This window comes from Arvicola amphibius, chromosome 1, assembly GCF_903992535.2.
Source record: "Arvicola amphibius chromosome 1, mArvAmp1.2, whole genome shotgun sequence".
Classification (NCBI taxonomy): domain Eukaryota; kingdom Metazoa; phylum Chordata; class Mammalia; order Rodentia; family Cricetidae; genus Arvicola; species Arvicola amphibius.
The window spans coordinates 12,467,571-12,493,988 of record NC_052047.1 but is presented as its reverse complement, the minus strand read 5'-3'; the positions used below and the strand labels follow the sequence as shown (position 1 = coordinate 12,493,988).

General features: G+C 40.9%; 1 protein-coding gene across 2 annotated transcripts; it reads right to left on the bottom strand.

Annotated features, from left to right (window-relative positions):
• Window positions 1–5,196: 5,196 nt before the first annotated feature.
• Window positions 5,197–25,893, bottom strand: Ccni (cyclin I). Of its 2 annotated transcripts, XM_038348775.1 has the most exons (7): window positions 25,455–25,891; window positions 22,632–22,789; window positions 13,354–13,482; window positions 12,752–12,826; window positions 11,782–11,922; window positions 11,292–11,522; window positions 5,197–6,692 (listed from the first exon to the last, which is right to left on the bottom strand). In XM_038348775.1, exons 2-7 carry the CDS (start codon window positions 22,743–22,745, stop codon window positions 6,249–6,251), a joined length of 1,134 nt encoding a protein of 377 aa, XP_038204703.1. In that variant the 5' UTR covers window positions 22,746–22,789; window positions 25,455–25,891; the 3' UTR covers window positions 5,197–6,248. The 2 variants fall into 2 exon arrangements, with proteins under 2 accessions (XP_038204703.1, XP_038204711.1); XM_038348783.1 differs by lacking the exon at window positions 22,632–22,789 and having other exon boundaries at window positions 25,455–25,893.
• Window positions 25,894–26,418: the final 525 nt, after the last annotated feature.

Genomic DNA, 26,418 nt, shown 5'->3' with positions numbered 1-26,418 from the left:
TTCTGAAGCCCTACTTGACCTCCTGTCCATGGTTTTGGTTGAGTTTTTGTTTGTTTTTTTAAATCAAGAACACCAAATAATGTATATATCCCTTCACCCAGTAACTTCATCGGTAACAAAGGTTCAATTCCTGTCTTCTCAGAGGGATCACATGACTTTTCCCCTGTACTATCTGCAGAAAGCCCGCCCACATCCAGAAACACTTGTGTCAGTTGAGTGAGCTTGTGATTTCCAGTGCAGACAGACCTGTCAGGCTCACTAGGACACTTAGTCACCTCTCAGACAAAAGTCAAGGCCTATCTAGTCAAGAATGAAATTACCTTCCAAATTCACTACTTGCTATAGCTTTGCTTGTTTGCATCTTAAAATATTTTCATCTCCTATAAAGGAGGTAGCTTATGGCACTAGTGTGAGTTACATTTGGCCAGAATCCTTTGGAGTGGTCCCCTCTGTAAGAAAGGTTCAGTGCTTCTGTGGGTCACTGAAGACAGTAGTCCTTATTGTTCTGATTGCTGGAAAGCAACTGGATGCATTTGTTGGCAAGCAGCTTGCATTCCTAGAAAGTATTCCTAACTGTAAGTAATGTCAGTTCCACAGGAGATAGCAAGAGACCCACATGTGCCTTCATGGTGTACAATGGCAGAAATTCAGTGCTCTGACTACTAGAAGGGGAGTAGGTACCAACTTTGATGCCAGACTATTGCTGTTAAACCTGAGGTCATGCTGAAACCACTAAGCATAATTTGCTTAATTCTTAACTTCTTTCAATCAGTTAATGTCAATTTTATACCATCGTTTATTTTGAAAAAGCATTCTGTTTCCGATCATAGTGTGAACAATGTTTAATCAAGTCTGGAAGCAGAGTTCTGCCAATGAAGACTGTCTAGTTTCACTGCTTACCCCTGCATTCATCCCCCTGGGGTCAGGGAGTTTGAAGCAGGCTAGCTTCTTCAGTGACCATGGTGACCCTGGTTGTGGAACTCCTTGTGACCTGTCTCCTAAGATAGGCATTCATCTGGCATTTTGCTTCAGGTGGCTCCTTTTCTCATATGTTGGCAAAACTGGTGGGTCCTCAGGTCCTCCTGTGAAATTATGCTGAGGACAATCACCAGCAATAATAAACATGCTAGCTTATCCTAATCTAGATTGTGGGAAAGAAAAACAGAACCGAGCCACTAGAACCTGTTTCTGATGGCAACATCCTTTTTATTTTCCACTCAAGCTTCAAAAAATATTACTCAATTTCAAATATTTGCTTATCTAGGTATATAATGTCTAGTTGTTCTGCTTGAGGCCAGCACAGTACATTATGAAGGAGAATTATGTCCTGCTGAGCTGGGGCGATTGCCCAAAACATCCAGACATTTCAGCATCGATGACACCAATCATACGTGCTGATTACAAGATTCCAATTCCAGGACTCAATTGGTCCCAACACATACAGAACTTTGTATAGTTGTTTTTGTTCACCACTGAGACAGACTACGGGGCAATCACTTCTGGATGTTTAAGAACTACAACTGTGACCATATTTAATGACCTACACAAAGCCTTTTGCTTTGCAGATACTTTCTGCCATGGAGATCAACAGGGCACTGTGGCTCCTTCAAAGATCCTTGTGCTTCAATGTTTATAGTGACACCTAGTCCTTCATGTCTGCTACCATCTAGCTTTCAGATCAGTCGCTAGCAACTGCTTTCCTAGTGAAAGGAATCAGTGTGTTCATTTGAGCCTAACTGCCCGTTCCCTCACGATCCAGCCTCACTGCAGAGCATCCCGAGAGATGCAGAATTCCATGTCTGCCTCATTGTTGGTGGTTCCTTTCAGTCCTCTGGAAACTGGCTGCCAAATGAGTGGAGCAGAGGCTGTTACCATGAGCTTGACCCTTTCCCACAGAGCACAACTTAGTGTGTGAGAAGAATGGAGTAACATCTCATAAAAAGCTGGGCTCATCATGCTTTCTCTCTTAAGATTCGGGGACAGCTCTCCTTCCTAGCTGTCCGTATCTACTCCTTCCCTCTCTCTGAATACTGTATTGTGTACCATGTGCCCAGCCCACACCAGGAGCTGAGAATGTAGCCACATGCTTACTTGTATTTATCCCTCAGTGTACCTCCTAAGCACAGCAAGTGTTTGGAGCAAAGGAAAGGGGTGCCTGCCATGTCTCTTGCTCATCTATCAGGGACAAATCTTATTCTGAAAAGCAACAGGGCTCCATCCTCCTACAAGCATATTTCATGGCTGTTTGCTAACACTGGTTTTCATTCCACTAAACGAGCAGCAAGTTCGCGGCACATAGAGGTGTTCTTTTTCCTTCTTAGCTACATGTAACACAGTAAGTTTTAAAACAGTTGTGGCATTTGATATGAAGGTTATACTGAGTCAAGAGTTGTTCTTTTTATTCTCAACCTAGAACTTCTACAGCAGGTAAGACATTCTTGGTTACCGCTTAATGCTTTTTTTTTTTCCCAAAGAAAGAGTAACAGAGCCGGCCCAAGCAGTTTATCTCTGTCCTACATCTGCATCTTATACATCTGTGTATCTGAAAACAAATCAACCAGGAATAGAAAACTTTAATACCTTAATGACAACTGTCCTAAATGTATGAACTTCATCTCTTATGTCCCAATGATCGGTTAAATCCAACTCAAACCAAAAGCAGCAAGACCCTGGGATCTGGGGGTGCCTTCACACCTTTGTGGAACTACACACAACTTACTCATCAGGGCACTTGATGTATACTAGTGGTTCTGGGTTATTTGACTGTGGTATGTAACCATTACCTGCCCCTTGCAATTTCTTCAGTCTCACAAGCCCATAGATACCTTAAGCCATGTACAACTGCAACCACAAAGGCCAATGAGATGGCTCAGTAAGTATTCTGGCACACACCAAGCACTAGCTTGGTACCCCAATGATGGAAGGCAAAAACCAACTGCTTCCAGTTGTCTTCTGACCTCTGTCCATACATACATACCACAGTAAACATACACACCCACACATATACACACCATGAAATGGACTAAATTATAACCACAAAACATTAGAATGTATCAGGAGGGACTTAGTAACCAGTTGATTAATCATTTATCTGCCTACTAGTACCACAGTCAATCCAAACAATTAAATTTCACACCAAGTTAAAAAAATGACTTAATCTTTTCCTGAGAGCACCATCTAGTGGGCAGAACTCAAAATTATTTAATAATGGGTATAGGAGACCTCATTAACATAGCTTAAAAGTTCAAGAACTTGGGAGCTTTCAGAAATAGCATTCCTGTTAGAACTTCCTGTCAGATAAAAGGTGAAGATGTGAGATACTTTAAAGATAACATCATTCACCCCTCAATGTTTTTGGTATGAAGATATTCACCTCAGGATGGTGAGAACATTGACAAAGAACCTTCCCTCTCCCCTTGAGAGCATGTTGGAGGAGCATGATAGTGTAAACCACATCTTCTCTTCAAGGGAGAGACTATCACATTGCTTTGGGCAGTGATGCTCAAGTACAGCTTGCCTTACTTCAGGATCTTGAGTGAAGCAGGCATGTCAAGGAGACACAGCAGCCACTGGGACAGTTCTTAAGCAGGCAAGCAGTAAGGTGGGAATCTGTAAGTTCTCACCACCTTCCCTCAGCCAACCATGGTGTCAGAAACGCCAACAAGAAATGTATGTGGGGGCTGGAGAGATGGCTCAGAGGTTAAGAGCATTGCCTGCTCTTCCAAAGGTCCTGAGTTTGATTCCCAGCAACCACATGGTGGCTCACAACCATCTCTAATGGGGTCTGGTGCCCTCTTCTGGCGTGCAGGCATACAGACAGAATATTGTATACATAATAAATAAATATTAAAAAAAAAAAAGAAATGTATGTGACCTTCCAGTTGGGGTACGGACCATTGTCCCAGCTCCCCTTACTCTTGTACAGAAACCATTCTGCTCTCCACTGATAACCAACTTCTCACCCATCTTTTAGAGGATGCAGTCAATTGCATCTAGTTTCAACCTGCAAATCCTGCTCTTTCTGGGGATTTCATACATTGGTTAGCATGCCCATCCTTTGACAGCCTCCTTTCTGGAGGATTTAAGGATGATGCACCTTTTAACCACCAGGAGGCAGCAGACAATTGTAACAGATGAAGCTCAAGCATCTAAACTTTGGTAGTTTGCAATGGGATACCAAGAAGTAACCTGAGCATCTTAAGGAAGACTAAGAAAAGCTCCAGGTAAAGCAACAAACGTTCTTAATACAGGAATATTCTTCACCGAAATGCTAGTTTGCTTTGGGTCTCAGGCTGAAGTTCTGAAGAGTGGGAGAGGAACTTTCAACTATAACCACTGAACCAAACCAAGAGCTCACTTGTTTCAGTGTCCCATGGAAACAATACTCAAACTCACTCTACTGGTTTTCAAGATGAGATCTCATTACTGCTTGGGTAGCCCAGACAAAAGCAGTGTTCTTGTCTCCGCCTCTTCAGTACCTCGGACCACAGTTGCATGCCAGCACCAGGTTACCATCAGCATTAAGAAACCTGAAGACCAAACAGCTAAAGTCCTACTGTCTCCCAACTTGTGCACTTTGCAGCTTCTGGATTATAGATTAGCTATGCAGACTTTTAGACTCAAGTTTTATACCATCTGAGTGTGTGGGGGGCTCCATTCATATCATAAACATTATGAACCTGGAGCTCCCATTAATTCAGAATCAAAAAAGCTTAAAATCAGAATAATTTTATAAAAATATCTGAGACTAATCCCTTGCACACAAATCATTTTTTCACTTTCCCCCACCTCTCCCAACTCCCATCCTTACACACATAATGCTTCCCCAATTGGATTTTTAAGGTCATATAAAACGTGCAGTTAAGTCTTCCACAAGTTTCTAAAAAGATGTTGACCTGGAGACACTCTTGCTCTGCTAAACTTAAAATCAATGACCTAAAAATATTACCTATATGTAGGCTAGAGTCTGCCCTCATAGACCATCCCATTAACCAGTTGTTAACTGTAAGGTTCACAGCCCACCAGCAAAAAAACACTAAAGGGCACACCCTGTGGTCAAAGATTGCTCTTAAGTTTTTGGTTTTTTTTTTTTTTTTTTTTTTTACTGCTTTCCTTGGTTGAAAATGAAGTACCCGAGAAGTCAGAAACCATACCTTCCCATAAATAAATAAACAAAAGATCCTACAGACACCAGGGTTAAGGACAACATTTTATTGCTACCAGAGGCTTTATCACCAGTCCATGGTCAGACTATAGTGCCTTCAGACTGCAAAGGGAGCTCAGGGTACGGAAGTCACTCAGAGAAAAACAAGGGGAATAACTTCTTATCAAAAAAAATCCTGACAGCTTAATATAAACTAGGGTACTGAATTCAATTATAAGTTAGACTCCAATCAGAGCTGCCCCATAGCTAGACAGTTGCTCCTACTCATTTTAAAAGAACGAGAACAGATCAGTTACAAAATCTAAGTAACATTACATACATGTTTCTTTGGTGAGCACCCAGATATATTAACTTTATAAGAAATTCTTTATACAAATGTCAAAAATGCTCAAAATGTCCTAATTACATGCCATTTTTAAGCTTTAAGATAAGCAAAAAGGTAAAAAAAAAAAAGTCATCTTGTTTTTAAACTAAATTGAGACACACAAAGTAAGAGAACTTTTTCAGTTACCATTGATTCATGAGGATAGCTTCAAAGTGCCCTTTTTGAACTAATCAACTTGAGCCATGGATTAACATGGATGCCACACAAAAAATTGCTTATTGAATTGCTTTTTTAAAAAAAGTTGGGGCTACCTATTCAGTGGGAGTCAGAACACATACATCAAGCACAAAGATTATTAAGTATCCAACAGAGAGGCAAGAAAACATGAGAGAAAAAATGAGGACACTGGAAACAAGGTTTCTAGCATTGAATTTTGCAACTTTCTCCCCTAAACATTGATTTTCATTTTAGTTTTTTGGATATGGGGCAAACTATTACTTTAACAAAGAAAAAAGTAGAACTGACATAGTGCAAAGAACTTTACCTTTAAATATATTTTGGATCTTGAGTCTATAAATATATGCCTTTATATTAAATAATGTTGAATTTTAAGTAGCTACACAAAGGAACAAAAAGGGCACTTGTTTTTCTTTTCTCCTGGCTCACTTCACTCAGTCTGATAAAGCACATGCCCTTCTCTACAGCCTTTCCTGGTTTTTATTGTCAGCCCTAGTGTGCACCGGAAGGTAACCCCTGAAACTACATGACTGAAACAGGCTGCAAGGGTGGACAGGGAGAAGCATGCCCTTCTTGCCTTGATAAATCAGTGCCGCACACAGAACCCACATTCTCTGAAGCATTATCTTCATTGTAGAGCCGCTTGATGCCGTCATAGAAGTCATCCACTTCCATTTCCTCCACTTTGCGTTTAGCAGAGGTATGCTTGCACCCACTGGCAGCTGGGAGGTGATGGTAGAAGGCTGTTGTACCTCTGACTGGCACTTCTGGCTTGCTGTTGTCCTTGGAGAAACCTGGGCCTGAGACAGAGGAGGGATGTAATTTGAACGCTCCTCTGTCGCAGGACACCAGGGTGTGCTTGAGGGGACGGTAGACATAAACGGAATTCAGAGGCAGGGAAGACTGCAGATCAGAAAGGTGATGTGCTGCTAGCTCCCGACAGTGGATCAACTGCGAGCTGTCCATCTGGACCAGGAAACAAACAAAACAACGTCGATCACTACCTAACACAGTCCACTGTTGCCTTTACCAGCCACTGCTCCATCCTGTGCCTTCTCTCCCTTGAGCTTTCTTTTCTCTCTACCACATCTTCTACCTCACTCATTGATTCTTCCACCTACCAAGCATTCTTCTGAAATATGCTTATATCCATGCTTCGAGCATAAATCTGCACCTGTGTGCTGGGCACTTACATCAACAGAAACTTTCTTTGTTCACTGCTTTATTAGCAATGGAAACCATTAAACTAAAGATGATGGGAAGTTTGCTTAGCATAAAAATGAGTGTTTTTTTTTAAAACAACTGGAAATGTTAAGTCACATTTTTACAGAAAACAGTAAGACTTTATTAACAACACTACATAATTACATAGTTTGGGAAATGCATTTTGTTGTTATCCTTTGTGGTAGTTCAGACAGTAATCCTTTCTGGAGTCACACACACTTGACCCCTTCAACCTCTTGAACTCCCCCAATTTCCATGGTCATGTTTGTTTCAACATGCCTTCACAGTCAAGCATACGATCATAATCATCTAGCCTTGCATCTGGTGACTGCAAGACTCAAGTTTTAGGCCTACGTCATATCCATCCCTTTATGCCTGTGGGTTGTGATCCCCTGGGGGGGGGGGTGTCAAATGACCCTTTCATAGGGGTCACCTAAGACCACTAGAAAACAGATATTTACATTTTAATTCCTAACAGTAGCAAAATTAGCTATGAAGTAGCAACAAAAATAATTTTATGGTTAGGATCACCATACAAGGTACTGTATTAAAGGATCGCAGTTTTAGGAAGGTTGAGAACCACTGCTTTATACTAAATGTTAAGTGAGTGCAATGGAAGGACCTCAAAGTTTTGCCTTCTAAGCGTCTGCCTTCATTTTAACTGTAGCACTGTCTGAATGGCCTGTCACCATCCACTTCTCCTCTATCCCAATTTCTTCAGCAGCATGGCAGTACCTTCAGAACAAGCCACATGCTCTCTAACACGCTAGGAATGAGGCTCTCTATAAATCTGACCAACCTTCCTTCTCAGTGTACCCCACACTGACACTCTACACTCCTGGCAAACAGGCCAAGTCTAACACACAAATCGGCCCCTTCCACTTTTCCCTTGCTTACCTGTGTCTATGTGCTTTTCCCTGAAGAAAGCTTATCTTGGCCATTTAAGTATGAGGATCAAGTTGTCCCTGTTGTGCATATACATTTTATAGCACTAAGAAGTTACTTTCCTTGTCTTTCTTTTTTTCTGCTTCTAGCTCAGGCTGGCTACCACTCTTGGTTCTCCTGCTTAGCCTCCCAGGTGCTGGGCTCCAGGTGTGCCCCATCACACTCAGCTTACTTTGCACATTTCTTACCCTATTTAACTTATGCCAACAAAGCCTGCTCTACATAGCAGAACTGTCTGCAATCCTATGGGAAATAAATTCCACTAAAAGAATACATCTTGTTACATTAGCTGATCACTAAATATATTCACCGTGTTAATCAAGAATCAACTGGAAGAATACACATGTAGAATTACATAAAACTATCAGAATATGTAACAGAAAACCTGGCATTCACCCCTGGTTCACTTAGCCTTCCCCTTTGTAAAGAACTTCCTAAGACATATGGTAAGACATATTTATAGTCTCTAATTGTTAAGTTTTTGTTTTTGCTTGTGTGTGCATGCATGCATGCTCATGTCTGAGTGGGCACATATGCAATGGCACACACATGGAGGACAGAGCACAACTTTGTGCAGTCAGTCTGTTTCTCCCCTTCCACCACAGGCTCTAGAGATTGAACTCAGGTGCCTCGGCTTATATGGACTTGATCTAATTATTAGCACATTGATGTAGGCCCTGCTAAAAACTAGTAACAGCAGGTAAGAAATGGGGCTTCCAATCATTTCAAGCAGCATATAAAAGAGAACAGATAGAAAATCACAATGGACAAGCACTTAGCATCCTGAAAGAGTAAAAGTGCCACAAATATTTTAACCCCTTGTACACTGGTCATGATCCTGAAACTGTATTTAAAAGGAGCACTGTTATCTCTGTTGATGAAAAAGAGGAATGAGTTATTTTTAATGATTTATTTTCATTTTATGTGCATTGAGGTTTTGCCTATATGTATGCATGTCTGTGTTCCAGGGACATCAGGTCCACTGGAACAAGAGTTACAGACAGTTGTGAGCTGCCATGTGGGTGCTTGGAAGTGAATCTGGGTCCTCTGTAACAGCAGCCAGAGTGCACTTAATCACTGAGCCATTTCTCCAGCCCCTGAGAGTTATTGTTTAGAGGTGAAGACTATCAAAAATTGTTAAGACATTAGACATTAAATAAATAACCTCTATTTGAATTCTACTTTCCATTGGGGTCCCAAAACAAACTTTGTCCAAAATAAATCCTAATCTTGCACAATATGAATTTGTCCTTTTAAAACAAGTCAGCCCCAATCTTCTGCTTTTGTAGTAAAGTGCACTTGTTTTAAGTACATATACTACATTTACCAACTCTGGATGCAAACAAGTCCTTGATCTTTCTCTTAAAATTTAAGCATTTAAAATGAACCATCTATTATCAGCTCTGAGAACCTTACTAGTTATTTTTATGACCGTCTCTCCCCATTTCAATATAGTAACCACTGTCAAAAATATTACTAACTACAGCTGACCAGGGGACTGTGTCAAGTAGCAATAAAACACACTATCACATAGGTTCCCAATAAAAAGGAGCAGAATAGCATAATACATGTGAAAGGTCCCCGAGAACCCACACGTGGTGAGCAGCATGAAACACTGAATATACCTGTTGGAATATTAGGTACCTTTCAAGAGTCCATGGTAGAACTTATTTAATCCTCTAGTTTTAAATAAGAACATCTACTTTCACCATTACTTGGCAGGCAGCTAGAGAGACCACAACAGAATTCACACCTAATTACTACCTGATATGATAATCAGGGTGGGCCCCTATAGGTCGAAAATAGACGACATGAGCATAGCCATATAAATCAACTACAATAAAGGAGTACAGAGAAAGATGTGGCCATCCTAGTGTGGAGATTTACAGTGACACAGGAGCATTAGAATGGGCTGGATAGGGGGAACATAAGAGGCAGCTTGCCTTTCAAATCAGAGAATATGTGCCAAGTTCAGAAGGAGCACAGGCAGAGTGAAGACAGAACAAAATGCATGCAGAATGGGGTGTGACTCAATGGCAGAGTACTTGCTGAACAAGGGAGGGGGCAACACTGACACGATCTGATGTAAGGCTTCTGATACCAGAACCTCAAGTCCAGGTCTCATCATGGGTCTACTTACAAAGAAACAAGACCTTACATTCCGAGCTAAATAAAAACAGATGAACTTAGCAAGGGTAGAACTATGCCCAGAACTAGCCATCATGCTGGGTCCCAAAGGATGGTACTCATGCTTACACACAAGAACTTCACCCACTGAGCCACCACTCCAGCCCCGGACTAGATTCTTTAAGGTTGGGTGTTAATAAAACAAAAAGGGCTGGAGATGGCTCTGTGGATAAGAGCAAGATACTGCTCTTGCAGAGGACTCAAGTTCAAATCCTAGCACCCATATCAGATAGCTCACAACATATATACAGCAATCAAACCACCACCAGCTCCTTTTTAGCCTTCACAACCACGAAGTTCTATGTCATCTAATAACTCTCAAATTCTCCAAACTGAAACTAATTGATGAGTAAATTGATTTCTAAGATCCTATCAAGTCAGTTAAGGAAAAGACAAGTTTAAATGAGGAATTTCTTTGAACCCCAGAACATATACAAAGAAAATCACCATCTCAGGGTTGGAGAGATGGCTCAGAGGTTAAGAGCACTCACTGACTGCTCTTCCAGAGGTCCTCAGTTCAATTCCCAGCAACCACATGGTGGCTCACAACCATCTGTAATGAGATTTGATGCCCTCTACTGGCCTATAGGATATATGTTGGCAGAATACCATATATATAATAAATAAAAAGAAAATAAAAAAGAAAATCACCATCTCTGAGCTGTGCACTAGAGAAGGAAAAAATTCATCAGTCTCTATGGACACCAATGAGCAAATATAAACCTGAATTCTCAAGTGGCATGAGTAGAACAAGGTTTTTAGAGAACTCCTAACCCACAGCACTATTACTTTACCACATCTGAATACAATTTTCCTTATCTAAACTTTTCAATATACTGAGGTGGTTAACATTTGAAACCATTTGAAAATGCCAGTTACAAACTGCTATTTTGTTTTGTTTTGTTTTGTTTTGTTTTTGTTTTTCGAGACAGGGTTTCTCTGCAGCTTTAGAGCCTGTCCAGGAACTAGCTCTTGTAGACCAGGCTGGTCTTGAACTCACAGAGATCCGCCTGCCTCTGCCTCCCGAGTGCTGGGATTAAAGGCGTGCGCCACCACCGCCCAGCTACAAACTGCTATTTTTTTAAGCTGAATGAGAACTGAACCCAGGGCCTTTTCTACCACTGAGCTAAACCTCCAATCCCTCTTAGTTTTATTTTAAGACCATAGGAAACAAAAAGTGTGAAGAACGTAAGTGAAGCTGGTAGCTACCTGTGCTTTCTGAAGCAGTTCAATCGTAAGAGGAAGCCAATCGGGAATGAGTTTCTCCATTTCCAGACTAACCATGGCCAGAGCAAGCATGGATCCTTTGAACTGCAGAAGTTGGTTGCAGGCCATACAGTGAAGTAGTTGCTTGGTCAGGAATGCCAGATGTTGAGACGGGCTCAATTTGGGCAAACTGAAAAGTAACTGAGGCCTAGTTGACACCGCAATGGCATGGAACTGGGGGTGGGGGTGAGAAGAAAACCACAAAATTGTTATTTAAGGAAAATATCTAAGTATACATAGAAATAACTTCTCAGGCACTATGCAAGTTTGTAATTCAGTGATTTGATATATTTTCAGAATCTAATTTTTCCTTGACTAATTTCAAAGTTTTCTCCAAATCCATACAAAATACATCAACAGGTAACCTCTGTCCAAGTTACTGGACCAAGACTATGTGTTCATAGTAAGAACTAAACATTTTGGATATACTTACAATGTGAAGAAAATCCAATGGTGTGGCTGTGTGAAGATCCCAATTCAACTTATCCAGAATAATTCTCTCCATTCTCAAAATCTCAGATGAGGAACAGCCACAAAAACTGTCTCTTGCCAATACCTTTAGTGCTGGAATTTTCTATCCAAGCAAAAGGAACAGGAAACAAATTAATTCAATTTCAGAACAGAAATGAACTCATTTTCAATATTTGTTCTGAAAAATAAAATGTAAAATAATAGAAAAAATTCAAAAATAAAATGAACTAGAGAGGTGGCTTGGTGGTTAAGAGCAGTGGCTGTTCTTTCTGAACCCAAGTTCAATTCCCCATAGCTACATGGCAACCCACAACTGTATTAACTCCTAGGGAATCCAATGCCCTTTTCTGACCTCTGTGTTCACCAGGCACACATGCATACAGTACACATACATACATTCAGGCAAAACACTAATATACATAAAATTAAAATAAATTTCAAAAAGATAGCTGATGTTCTAAAGCAAGCATTTTAGAGGGACAACACATCTAAACACTTAACTGAAACTGTAGTTTATATAAGACAGTATTCATTTTACACCCCTAGAGGCACAAGTGGTCAGGCCCTGCTCCCAGATTACTCTAATGGCTTTGTCCAGCCCCTTGAGACCAGACAAAGGTGGTCAAGCTCCGTCCTACAGAGGAAAAAGACCAAGATCAGGCCACAGAGTCCCACCAACTTCAAGCCAACCTAGGAAGCCCTCCTCCTATATAAACCTGCCTCCTTAGTTCTTTGCTGTGTTTCTTCAGAGCAGAGGCAGCCACCTTCTGTGTCTTTCCCAATAAAACTCTTATGTGACAATTTTTTGTGGCATTCCTTGGCTCCCAACCTTTCCTCTCATAGCAAAAAAAGTTTCATTAACAATAAATGAAAAAAACCTCCAAGCAAGACCTACCAAAACATAAAGAATAAATCTTAGAAGGATTCATTACCTCATCTTCTTCAACAGTCTTAGCAGCTAGAAAAAAACAGCTGATTGCAATACAATTCAAATATTTTGGATGGGCCTAGAATTTCAAATAGGAGAAGAGCAACATTAGTGATTTTTTTTTTGTTTTGTTTTGTTTTGTTTTTCGAGACAGGGTTTCCCTGTAGTTTCTAGAGCCTGTCCTGGATCTAGCTCTTGTAGACCAGGCTGGTCTCGAACTCAGAGATCCGCCTGCCTCTGCCTCCCGAGTGCTGGGATTAAAGGCGTGCGCCACCACCGCCCGGCTAACATTAGTGATTTTTGAGCTGAGCTTTTGCTAACTGTTTAAACTGAAATACACATTTATTTGTATGTTAAAACTGAAATATACATTTAGCTCACAGCTCCCCCAGTTTACATCTTCCTAGGCACAAAATTAAGTTTCTTTTTCGTTAAATACTATGGAAAGCTCCAAACCCGAGTCATTTCCAAAATTTTAAAACAAAACAAATACTGTCCTCGCAAGATCTCTCCATCTGCCACGACAGCATGTTTACTAGTGACCTACGGTTTAACATGGAAGTCCTTGAACAGAAGCTATGCCTGAGTGTATCTTACAATACTTACTTTTACTGTAGCTAAAAACCTGTCCAAAAGACTGCTTGCCAGAGCAAATGTTTCTGGGTAAAGGTTGAACTGGTATTTGAGTTTGGCCAACCATTGAATTACTTCATCTCTCTGGGATGGAGAAACATTCTATAAGGGAATAATTAAAAAAAATAAAAGATCACAAGGTTTCAGTTATCATTAGGTGTACATTTAGAGTTCTCTAAACACAGGGGGCTGGACAAACAGCTCAGCAGGTAAAGGTACTTGCTGCCAAGCTTGATGACCTGAGTTCAATCAGTGAGATTCACACAGTGAGAGAATCAACTCCCACAAGTTGTCCTCTAATCTCCAACATGTGCTGTGGCACACAAATGCCCATACACAAAATTAATAAATGTAACATTTTTAAACGTTAGGAAATACAAAAGAAAATGCACTAATAAGTTAAAATGTTTTAAGGTCATTCAAAATTGAGATAGATGAAAATTTTATATACTATATCATATTTAACATAATTTACTTTATTAAAATCTTCACTATTCATTTCAAGTATCTACAGATTGAATTATTCAGGAAACAGAACATTTTAAAATTTAGGTAAATTATTACTAATTGATAATTTTGAATTTTCTCAACTCTTTCTGAGGAAATAACACTCATTAGTTTATCTTAGGAAATATAAATGGACTATCAAGCAGAAGGATTAATTCACCAAAAACAAAACAATCATCTTAATTTCCCTAAATACTATTTTTAACTTTTGAGTAAAGGTTTATGTTTTAAAAGGTTAAATACACTTTAAAATAGTAGCGATTATTTTACTTTTATTTGAGTTTCAGTCTCTACTAAACAATTAGTGTACTCCTGATGCTAAGTAGTCCTTTTGAGGACTACTTACAGGGCCAGATTAGCAGGTATATCTCAAGCTCACTGTGTAGTTGAGGGTGACCTTAAAGTTCAGATCCACCTCTCAAGTGCTGGGACACAGAGGCGCACCGCCACACCGAGTTTATGTAAATATTCTTGGGATTCTAGGGCTTCACATGAGGAGACAAACTTTACCAACAGAGCCATATGCCCCAGCCCCTCATACACTACAAACTGTGCCATGCAAACACAATGAAGTACCAAACTGGAATAGTGTTTTCAATAAAGGATCATCCTACAAAATATAGTCAAGCACTGACTTATGCTAACTCATCTTTCTTTATGAAGTACAGTACAATGATGATGACACAAATACTTTTCCTGACTGCTGTCAACCTAAGCTAATTCTTTTATCCTACAAAATTACCTAACAGCTATTAAAATATTCAATGATGGGCCGGGCGGTGGTGGTGCACGCCTTTAATCCCAGCACTTGGGAGGCAGAGGCAGGCGGATCTCTGTGAGTTCGAGACCAGCCTGGTCTACAAGAGCTAGTTCCAGTACAGGCTCCAAAGCTACAGAGAAACCCTGTCTCGAAAAACCAAAAAAAAAAAAAAAAAAAAAAAAAAAAAAAAAAATTCAATGATGGTCTCTGTAGAGTGCAGCTCCTCAAGTAGGAACCACAGCTAGAACTACGTTATTGTTTCTGGCTTCCTCTAGTTTTACTAGGAATGACTTCTTGCTCACTGAAGTCCGTGCCACTGCATCCGCTGACTTCTCTCATTCCTAGTCCTCCTCCTCTACCTGCTGTCACTTTTGTCAGTTTTGATGGCAAAGTGTTCTTCATTACCAAACCAACTAACACACTTATATAATTCTTACATCTAGCTCCAAACTCAGTTATAATTGGTATTTTTAGTGCAGAATTAACATACACCTACGTTCTGGTCAACCCTTTAGGAACAACATCACAATGGTGAATAGAAATACTAATAATTTACAATCTGTTTTATTCACAACTCACTACAAAGTTGGTAAATGAGTGAAAGTTACGTCTTATAGCTAAGCAGACCATTAAATGGTATTAAGCCAGAGTTACATATGGTGCTCTAGGGACACCTGGCCCAGTGTGGGAGTATAATAAATCTTCTTAGAAGAAACAGCAACTAACTCATATCTTACAAAATAAGGTAAGGAGGCTGTAGAGATGGCTCAGAAGTTAAGAGCACTGGCTGTTCTTCCAGAGGTCCTGAGTTCAATTCCCAGCATCCACATGGAGGCTCACAACCATCTATGAGACCTGATGCCCTCTTCTGGTAGGCAGATATACATGCAGACAGAACACTGTATACATAATAAATAATTTTTTAAAAAAATGAGGTGAGGAAGTCCTCTGTGCTACAAAATACAGTTTTGATGTTTAAGCCCATGGACTTTCCTATGGAGGATAGAAATGATTTCAAACTCAAGGCAGTAACATAGTTAAGCTCTGCTGAAGAGCAAACAAGAATAAGGTGGGTAGAGAACCAGGGACTGTTGCCCAGAGAATCAATCCTAGAATTCTATAATCAAACAAAAAAAGGACTTAAGGCAGTTTTGAAAATAAAGCTGTCAGCCTGAACATTCTTATTGCATAGAGTAGCAAATAAATTTATGTCCTGCAGACTTTTGTCAGTTTGACAGAAAAATGGAGTCAAAATTTTTTCTTTAAAAGACAGGGTCTTATGAAGCCCAGGCTCACCTCAAACTTGCTATATAGCCAAGGATGATTCCCCTGATTCCACTACTGGGATTACAGGTATGCACCACCACACCTGGTTTATGCAGTGCCGGGTACTAAACCCAGGGCTTCACATAGGCTAGACAAGCAGTCCAACAACAGAACTATACCTAGAGCCTAGAGTCAGGCTATCAATAATGTAAGTTGGATCAAACCTTTGACAAAACACCACTGTCTAGAGCTATGGCTTCTTTAGGTGAGAGGACATCAGTACAGCTTTACAGTTAGGAACTGGGTTAACTATCAGTTGGCAAGGTCCTTAATTACACAATTTCCTGCATTTTCAGAGCCCCATGTTGCTACTAATAAAATCTAGCTCTGTTCCCTAAAGATCTCTGAGAAGTAAAGGTAGTTTCTTCTAATTAAGAAGTTGTGCACTTAAGGAAAATTCAGCCATCCAAATAAACCAACAATAAACAAATTCACAAGAGAGGTAGCAATACCATCTGATGCAATTAATGGGCTCTTTGGAGAGAAAAGGAACAATAATCAGAAGACACAAGAAACAGGAGCCTTACTAACTATCCTGTCATGTCAGACATATATCAAGAGGGAGAAATAACATTCCCAAATAGCAGACTATATTCTTATCTGGTACATTTGACTTTAAACAAATATAAAAGACGAATACAAGGGACACATGTCACTTTCTGCCTTAACCTCATACTGTTAACTGTACTCAGGACTCTAATTCTTCCTTATATTATTTTACATCCCTGCTTCCATGCTTTATTGCTCCTTCTAGAGGAAATACTTTCTCTATTTTACTTTGTCACACACACATACTTCAAAACACTGGGTATTGTTTTTGTTTTTTGTTACAGCACTGCTGTGACAACCAGGTTCTGAAGAAGCATGACTCTGGAGAGGAATAATGAAGTGATGTCAGCATTCTAAGATAAGGGCAAGCAGCTAAGAGTAAACTGGTAGAGCATTTAGGAGAGTACAGAATGAGAGACAAAATCCGAGACTTGTAAAACCAAGGGACTAGTGGAAGTTGGAGGTCAGAAATCTCGAGGGGAAAAACCCACTTGGCTGATGGTGTTAGTTTTTCTCAGAGCTATGACCCATGAACCTGGCAGAACCATTTACAAGGAGGGAAAACTTATTGTGCCTTACTGTTTCAGAGATTTCAATAGTGGTAGCATTGGCGGAAGAAGGGGAGAGAAGGAAGGAGGTAGAGAAATAAATAAAAAGGACAAGACAGGATCTTCCAGCAAACAAGGGGGAAAGAGGAAGAAGGCAAACAAAGAGGAAGAGGCTGGGAACAAATTCCACCAAGGTCTGGCCCCAGTGAGGCCCCATCTCCTGAAGTTTCCAGCACTTGTGAAAATGGTGCCCACCAGTTGGGGACCTAGGTTTCTATACATGAAATCTGTGGAAGACATTTTATATGCAAACTCTCAGACTGATTTTCCTCTTAGACATTTCCTGAATGAAATCCTAAAAATGGATAGTATAGAGATCTAAAAACTCAGGCACGCACACGCACAATTTCATTTTTAATAACAGGTAAAGAAATCACATTCAACTGAAGTCCAGCCCTCAATCAGCCTTGACTACAATCTTTCCTTGGACTACAGTGACTGGTCCTAATTCAGTTTGTCCGTCAGAGGGAAGACTGAAAACTCTCCACATAGGGAAGACTGAACTCTCCACATAGGGAAGACTGAACTCTCCACATAGGGAAGACTGAACTCTCCACATAGGGAAGACTGAACTCTCTACATAGGGAAGACTGAACTCTCTCATAGGGAAGACTGAACTCTCTCATAGGGAAGACTGAACTCTCTACATAGGGAAGACTGAACTCTCTACATAGGGAAGACTGAACTCTCTACATAGGGAAGACTGAACTCTCTCATAGGGAAGACTGAACTCTCTACATAGGGAAGACTGAACTCTCCACATAGGGAAGACTGAACTCTCTACATAGGGAAGACTGAACTCTCTCATAGGGAAGACTGAACTCTCCACATAGGGAAGACTGAACTCTCTACATAGGGAAGACTGAACTCTCTCATAGGGAAGACTGAACTCTCTACATAGGGAAGACTGAACTCTCTACATAGGGAAGACTGAACTCTCTACATAGGGAAGACTGAACTCTCTACATAGGGAAGACTGAACTCTCTCATAGGGAAGACTGAACTCTCTACATAGGGAAGACTGAACTCTCTACATAGGGAAGACTGAACTCTCTACATAGGGAAGACTGAACTCTCTACAACAGGTTTGGAATGTGACACAATGGCAGTGCTTGCTAAGGAAACAGAACCTTCTTTGACTTCCCAGCACCACAAAGATAAAATAACTAAGGGTATACCATTTTTAAAATAATAGAATGTTCAGTGTCAAATCAAAATTTATCAGGAATAACAACAAAAACCTAAGTAAACAAACTAAAAGCCAAAAGAGGAAACCAGGCAAGTGGAAGAAATATCTTTATCAGAATAAATGACTATTACACATGATATCATGGGGGGGAGGGGTGCTAGAGAGATGGCTCAGTGGTTAACTGCTCTATTAGAGGACTTGATTTCAGCATCCACATCAGGTGGCTCACAAACTCCTTTAACTTCAAGAAGTCTTACAAAGCCTCCTTTGTTTCAGAGAAAACACACACCCAGTAACAAAGATGAATTTTGCTACTAAATACAACCAAAGGGCTAAAATTGAAAAATAGTAAGTGTAAATTAAAGACTCAAGTGTGCATCTAACAAAAATTACATATGATTGGTCAGCTATATTTGTAGCCTTGAAAAATTCTGTTAAGTCTAGGAACCAGAGAGATAGCCCAAAGAGTAAAGGCACATACATGCTGGCAACCCTGGAAACTCAAGTTTAACCCCCAAGACCCATATCATAGAAGTAAAGAACAAAGCCCACACAAATGCCATGGCATACACACAAGTGTGTGCCCATATCCTAAGTAGATAAATGCAAAGAAAAATTAAATTACATAAAAAATTATAAATCCAAACATATTACAGTTAAAAGAAAAAAAGCTAGTAATTTTAAGCAATGAGTAAATCTGTAGTTTCAATGATGGTCCTTTACATACTTAAGGTAGGTTTTACTTCCAGAAAGTCATCATGTTAGCCACATTAGTGCTGGGACAAATGTGAGCCACAACACCAAGCATTTCCACATGGATTCTGGGGAATCAAACTCAGTTCCTCAAGCTTAGGAGGCAAACACTACCAGCCGAACCATCTCCTCAAACCCACTAGAAGCATTTCTGAGGTTGAATTTAGGAAAAGCCTTGTAATAATTAGAAAGTAGAGCTTTTCTAAGATAGAATGGACAAAGGAATACAACTACATTATCAGAGATGTTAAACAAAATGATCCTTTTACTGTACAGTTAGAATATATCTGCTTCCAAACTTAACGCATACAAATACAAGCAGGAAGCAGTTTTGAAACACAATTCTAGAGTCAGTAAGGTGGCTAAGGAAGGGCATCAAGCTGGGTAAGCTTGACTGACCTAAGTTTAACTCCTGGAACTCCAGTGAGAGAAGCAAAGACCTGATTCCACAACTGGTCCTTGGACTTCCACATGCAGGGTGTAGCAAACCCTACCCACAACAATAATAAAGTTACAAAATCCAACAGCTGCTACTAGAACTCAAAAGGTCTGGATGTGAGGACTAAAATGATCCCTTGTCCCTTTTGAGATAGGGCGTTATTCTTAGCCCGCTGGCCTGGAACTTTCAGAAATCCTACTGCCTCGGCCTCCGAAGTGCTGGGGTTATAGGCATGCTCCACCACCCCCAGCTGAAAACTCCAATATTTAAGAAAGTTTAGGTAATTCTGATCTATTTAGTCGCCAAGTAGTTCGTGTAAACCCGTGTTTCAGCTGTCCTTAGCATAAATCCTGCTTTTGGAACCATAATCAGATAGCCTTTGATTCCTTAGTGTTCAAAAATTCTAATAAAAACCACTTTAAAGTTTGTAACAAGACTTTTTTTTTGCAATCGAAAAGCACTTTAGCAAAAATAAATGCAGACTACCTGAGAGGATCACTATTTTCAACTTTTCCCTAAATTTATTTAATGCAACTATAAAAACTTCAACTATTCTATAGAACTTTTCTGTAAGTACCAAGAACACACAATAGACCACTACTTAAATAAATTATAAAGAAGCCATAACCATTCGTTTAAATGTTTAACTCTGAGTGTGCTAAAAACATAACTGAAAGCCTAGTACTCACTGGTAGACAGAGGAGAATCAGGAAACTAAAGGCTAGCATTCACTGGCAAAGCAAGTCTGAGGACAGCCTAGGCTACAAGAGACCCCAACTCAAAACATCATCAGAAAGTAATGTTTCATGGGAGTCTACTGTATGTCAGAAAACAATGATGCAACAGTGGAATCACCAGGAAATTATACTGTGTTCTCACAAGGGAAGGTACAGACAAGGGTGGGAGTCACAGGTGTAACAGGATTATTTTCTTGCCTGGCCACATTTAGGTGTTGGTCTAAAATGAAAAAGAACTGTAAGAATGGCCTTGCACTTGCAGGAGACAAGGAAAGGGAAGTAAAAGAAAGCAGAAGCAACAGCACAAAAGAAAACTCTAAAATACTGCACTTTTCTATTTTTATCAGCACTTAAAAGTTAAGTAACAGTAGAAAGGCCAGCCCACGACCAGGAATTAGATTGCTCTTTTAAGCCTAAACCCATATCCTCTCCTATTTCCATCAGATCAAGCCCATTCTAAGTTTAAAGTATTAAATAGAACTACTTGGCATTACTAAAGAAAGTCCTTGACTAATGCCCTGCTGGTCCAACTCCATTTTGTGTTTTCTTAGACAGTTCTCAGTCCTCTACCCATCCTGCTCCTCCCAACAGTCACCTCTGCCTTGGCAACACACATGAGATTTGTTATCAGGGACAGCAGGATGGCTCAGTAGGTAGAGGGAGGTAGCAAGCTTTGTTGGATCCCAGAGGAGGGAGAAAATCAACTTCCACATAAACACTGCAGTACCCACACATATAAATAATAAATGTTAGTATTTTATCTTACATGTCCCAGAATTTTTATAAACTAAACTACTTGGCTGAAGAATTTTACTCATCTTTTAACAAACTAAACGTCCTTTAGTGTGTAGATTATTTGATAAGGGAATATTAGAGATAATATAGAAATGTTACAATGAAAGAGATCCATTAATATAACTCATGATTATTCAATTTGGAAAACTTACATATTAGTCCAAGACTTGAGAATTGACTTTAGCTATATGAATCTGTAAGATATACCATACTTTATATCTTTTTGTGACCATATTACAAATAGTTTAAATTATGTTGTAGTTGTCCTGTTTAAAAAGTTGTTTCAGGGAAGGAAAAAGAAGTAGGTCCACCTTGTAAGTTTAGAGCCTGTCTTGTTCTCTGTTACCTCAATGACACCCATTAACTTGGCTACAGAATAGACTAAGTAAAGTGGTAATTCAGCAATTTAAAGTATCACCTCCACAGCTATGCTGCCAATGGTTATTATGGTTAGCTGCATACTGACTTAAGGAGATAGAGGAGAAAGGGGAGAGTTCTTTTTAAACTCTGCTGGAAGGCTTTGAGTCCCAACACAGTCAAGAAATTCAAAGTTTTCTCCATTCATATCTTCAATATGTACAACTGTACCTGGAATATAGCAAATATTCAATAAACATTTAAGGAAAGCTAAGCCATACATTCATACTAAAATAGAATGAAAAAGTGTAAGAAGAGACTGCCTCAAGAAAAGACTCAAATTGTAACTACTATTAGAATATTACCGAAGTCCTGAACAATACAGGACTGACTATACTTACCTTAAGAGAATCAAATGATATACTAAATGATCATGCCTAAGTGTTCCTACCACAGACAGTACTTATTCAAAGTCAACTGTCTTCAACATGCAAACTGACAAACAGCAGATGCAAAAAAAGATTTTTTCAGGTTGTAGGAAGAGTTAAAAGTAGAAAGACTTCAAAAGTCTATAAAGCTAAGATAACCTGTAACAGCAATATTTGTCATTTCATCACATATTAAAACTTTCCTGGCCACTCTTCTAAACCTCAAGCACCTTGTTACAAGAGATACAAACATGTACAAGTCTTACATAGTAAACTGTTGGAATGGATAAACTTTTAGTTACTAACCACCAGAATATGATTAAAGAACAAAAATGTCTGAAGGAGAAAGTGTATAGACAATAGCAAAGAGTTCACCTTACTATTTCTCAAAGACTTGCAACACTGCCATGACCTTAATAACTCACTTCAACGCCTTATAAATACTGACAAAGAGGTAAAGATGTCCTTCTAGAAACAGCTTACTACTGAATTAGTCTACAAGGAAAATGAATGCATGTAATTACCAATAACTCCGGTAAATCAAAAGTTTTATCTTACTTTATTCAGAAAGATGATGTTTCTTGAGTGTTTTTTCCTTGTCTTTGCAAGGTCTTATGTAGCTCAGGTGAGCCTCCAGCTAACACTGACCTTGAACTTGTCTTAAGTGCTAGGATTATAAGCAGGCTCCCCCACACCCAGCTGAGAACATATTTAATAATATAAATATTCCCAGTGAAGCATTAGGATAATGCATTAAGCCAATAGTGAATTTCTAATAAAACACTTGTTTTAAGAGAAATTACCTGATTTGTACTCATTTTCGGCACATTGACCTTCCACATCTGGGCTTCCCTGGAGATTGCCCTTTCCAATAGGAAAGACAATCTTTGGTTTTCCAAAGGTCCTGGAAACTTCATGATATCCCTTTGGATCTGCCTGTCACCCAGTTTGATGTGGCTACCTAGTAAAATCAAATATAAATAATGTCCATTGCTTAATTACAGAATAAGTATAATATACACATTTATAAATGTTAGCATTTATTAAATAATTTATAAAACAAAATAAGAATGTTATGAGGCAGTATAGGATTTTATAGCTCTTTAAAATGCCATATATTAAAGCTAGCAGTAATATTATATAAAACATCCTCACTTTAAATCTGAAATTCTAAAACCACCGACTTTTTATTAGAAATTCTTAGCAACAGTTGTCCCAAACCTTCTCCCTAAAAATAAAGTAAAACTACTAAGTAAGGGCCATTCCTTTTATTTATCATTTAAACATATTAAATATTACATTAACCATTTTAAGTTATGTAAGGGGGAACAAGACTGATTTAAGGGACTGTTATCCTATGTGTAATTGAGGCCTTCAGTAAAGTGTCCAGATGTTATCAAGTAAAGAAACAGAAAGTATCTCTAGATAAGTGAAAACTAAAGACACAGAAAACTCACAAGACACAAAGAGAGCTGTGGGCGTTAAGGGGAAGCTTAATTCCTGAAAATGCCTATATTAAAATATTCCAAATCACCTGCTTAACCTCCACCTAAAAAGACGACGTAAGTCACGTGTGGTGGTTAATGTTCTCTCAGCACTTCCGAGGACCTGTGCCATACAGTAAGACCTTCTCTTAGAAAAAGAAAACAAAAATGGCAGGTAGTGGTGGTGCACACCTTTAATCCCAGCACTCGGGAGGCAGAGGCAGGCGGATCTCTGTGAGTTCGAGACCAGCCTGGTCTACAAGAGCTAGTTCCAGGACAGGCTCTAAAGCTGCAGAGAAACCCTGTCTCGAAACAAATAAAAACAAAGAACGATGAGAAAATTTCCTTAAACATAAAACAAAAACAAACCCCAAACTACAAAAACAGGCCTGGTGGTGCACACTTGCAAACTTGGGAGATAGAGACAGGAGGATGAGAAGTTCAAAGTCATCCTTAGCTACATTGCAACTTTAAGGTCAGCCTGAGCTTTTCAGATAATCATTTAATTGCTGGAACAATGTGATAAAAAGGAGAAACAACGAAATCAATTGAAAATTAGTATGAAGAGGTCCAGTTTAAATGTACCTCTAACTGAACTGGCTCCTGTACTGAGTGAGAACAAGGTATATTTTAAAGTACACTTCTAGATTAAGGAGATAAATGGAATGTTGACTATAAGTTACAGTCTATATACATCAAAATTAATTTACTAAAATTTAAAACTATACTATAACTCTGTAAGAGAATACTCCTACTCATAGGAGATACTGAGCCTTAGGAGTAAAAGGTCCTAATATGTGCCACATACATAAGACAAAAAATTAGTACAATTCAGAAAAGGCATTTTTGCACTCCTAGTAAGGCAATCACAACACCAACTCTATTATTAACCCTGTGCGGACTGTTGGAGTTTAGTTCTTCCTTTTCTGAACAGGGATTATCTTATCTGCTATCCCCCTCCTTACTGTATACACCAGAAATACTGGGTCATGGGTGATTCATGTCATCCACTGTTCATCCGACTTGCAGAGCCTTCTGCAGCTCCAATTCCTCCCGCTAAATTTGCTCTCAATCTATTAGCATCACATTTTGGAATTGTGCAGGCGCACCCCACCTTCCTTTACCAGCGCCTGGACATAATCCTACCTTTGCATTTAACTACGACCACTGCTAGACCTCTTTTTCAACTAATCACGAGATTCTTCACCACTAACAGTTCCAGAATTTAGCACCATGCACAATAAATAGCAGCTTACACTTGTCAGGTGCTTATCAATCAACCCGTGATGGTTTGCTATTTGGCCAGCTATTTTGACCTAGATAGTCCTCCATTTAAAGATGAACAAGCACATACATGTAAGTTGAATGCTCTTCATTTCTAAAGAAGTGCATGATCAGAACAAACTCTTCACTTCTAATCTTGACCCCTCCTAAAAAAAAAAAAAAAAAAAAAAAAAAAAGGCAGGGTCTCACTAAGGTAGCCCTAGCTGTCCTGAGACTGCTAGCTATACGAGCTGCTGTTCAAATGTTCAATGGCTCCTCGGTGAGGGTGAAGTAGAAGTATTTTACTTTGCTATTTTACGATCTCCAGTTGACCCATCTACCTGGCACTTCCCGCTATTTACCACAATGTTCAACTTCTGTCTAAAAGATCTGCGGTGGAGCCGGTAGCAGAGGGCACTGAGCTCTTTAAAAATTCGGCATTTTTCTGTCCTTTACGACGCCTTCAAGTATCCTCCACCAGCCCATGCCCTAGGTAACGTTATCCTCCCGCATCACCGCGGGGTGGGGGCACACTATTTGCTTAGCATTCACTCTGCTTTGTCCCGTATATTATCTTCGTGCGGCCCCGCGGGATCGGTAGCCCCGGAGGGTGGGGGGTGTGTCCCCTTCTTTATTAGCCTGGCTCGCGGAGTCTGTTAACTGGCACCCCAGTCGGTAACGCACTGTGGCTACAAGGGGACAGAAACACCGGGCTGAAAGGAATCCCACCCTGCATGGCCAGAGGTGGCGGGGTGGGGGGGAGCGTCCCCCAAGGTGCCCAGATAAGGCCCGCCGAAGGATGGGTCCTAGGGGAGCGGCGCGCGCCCCCGCGAGCTCCCCCTCCGGTGGCGCGCACGGCGGCCGCGCCGCCGCCCTCACCTTCTTCTCCTCCTCTTCCTCCTCCTCCTCCTCCCCGGCAGAGCTGTAGGCCTCACAGTGGTGACGCGGGGTCATCCGGGGACCCGTTACCACCTCATGATCCTTGGCGCGCGGCAGCGGGGCGCGCGGGACCAAGAGCCGGGCCGACTGAGGAGGGAGAAAAGGGCGAACCGGGCCGGCGGGCGCGGGCACTCGGGCGGGACGCACGGCTGCGGCCGAAGGGTCAGTCAGCGAACTAATTCCATGATGACCCTGGGCCCGAGGCCGCCGCCGCCGGTCCGGCTCCTCCGACCGCCGCCGCTGGTGCCCGGGTGAGGAGGGGGCGCCCTCTCGCCATAGGGCGGCGGGGACCGGGGAGAGGCGCGGGGTGAGGCCGGCTCTGCCCCTGCCCGGGGGAAGCGCCTCCGAGGGGAAATGGTGGAAGGGGGGGAAGGGGGAAAAAAAAAAGAAAAGGAAGGGGAAAGGGGGAGAAAATAAGAAAAAGCGAGACAGAGGCGCTGGCGCGTCCGCTCGCGGGGAAGACTGGGGAGGGAGGGGCGAGCAAAAAGCGCCGGCCGCCTAGCTCCGCCCTCGCGGACTGATTTCGGCCGCACGCGACTGTAAACAACGCCAGGGTTCTCCCTGCAACTTCCGCTGTCCCACGAACGCATAGAAGAGTTTTAGCAAAGCTGAACCTCTGAAGATCTATGGAAGGAGCTGGCACGGGTGAGAGAGGAGGAAGTGCGTTTGGTGTGCACAAAGAGAAGGAAAGGAGCGCGGACTCGTTGATCTTGGGGAGCGGAAGAACCCTTCTCCTTCCGCGCGGTGACGTGAGCGGCTGGGTTAACCGAGGAGGCGTGCAGCAGCCGGAGAGTGTGCTGCGCATGCGCCTCTGTAAAGAAAGGCGTCCCGGAGCGCTCGCCTCAGGGAAGGGTTTCTGGGCGAGCGCCTGGGTCCATCCTGGAGTCTCCCGGTACTTTCCAAC

What these genes read in the sequence shown, in the direction of transcription:
- Ccni (XM_038348775.1), bottom strand. Translation starts at nt 22,745, where the DNA reads ATGAAGTTTCCAGGACCTTTGGAAAACCAAAGATTGTCTTTCCTATTG. An exon ending in GGTTTTTAGCTACAGTAAAA is followed by an intron (nt 12,827 to 13,353) that starts GTAAGTATTGTA and finishes TTGAAATTCTAG; the next exon opens with GCCCATCCAAAATATTTGAA. An exon ending in CATTGGATTTTCTTCACATT is followed by an intron (nt 11,523 to 11,781) that starts GTAAGTATATCC and finishes CCCCACCCCCAG; the next exon opens with TTCCATGCCATTGCGGTGTC.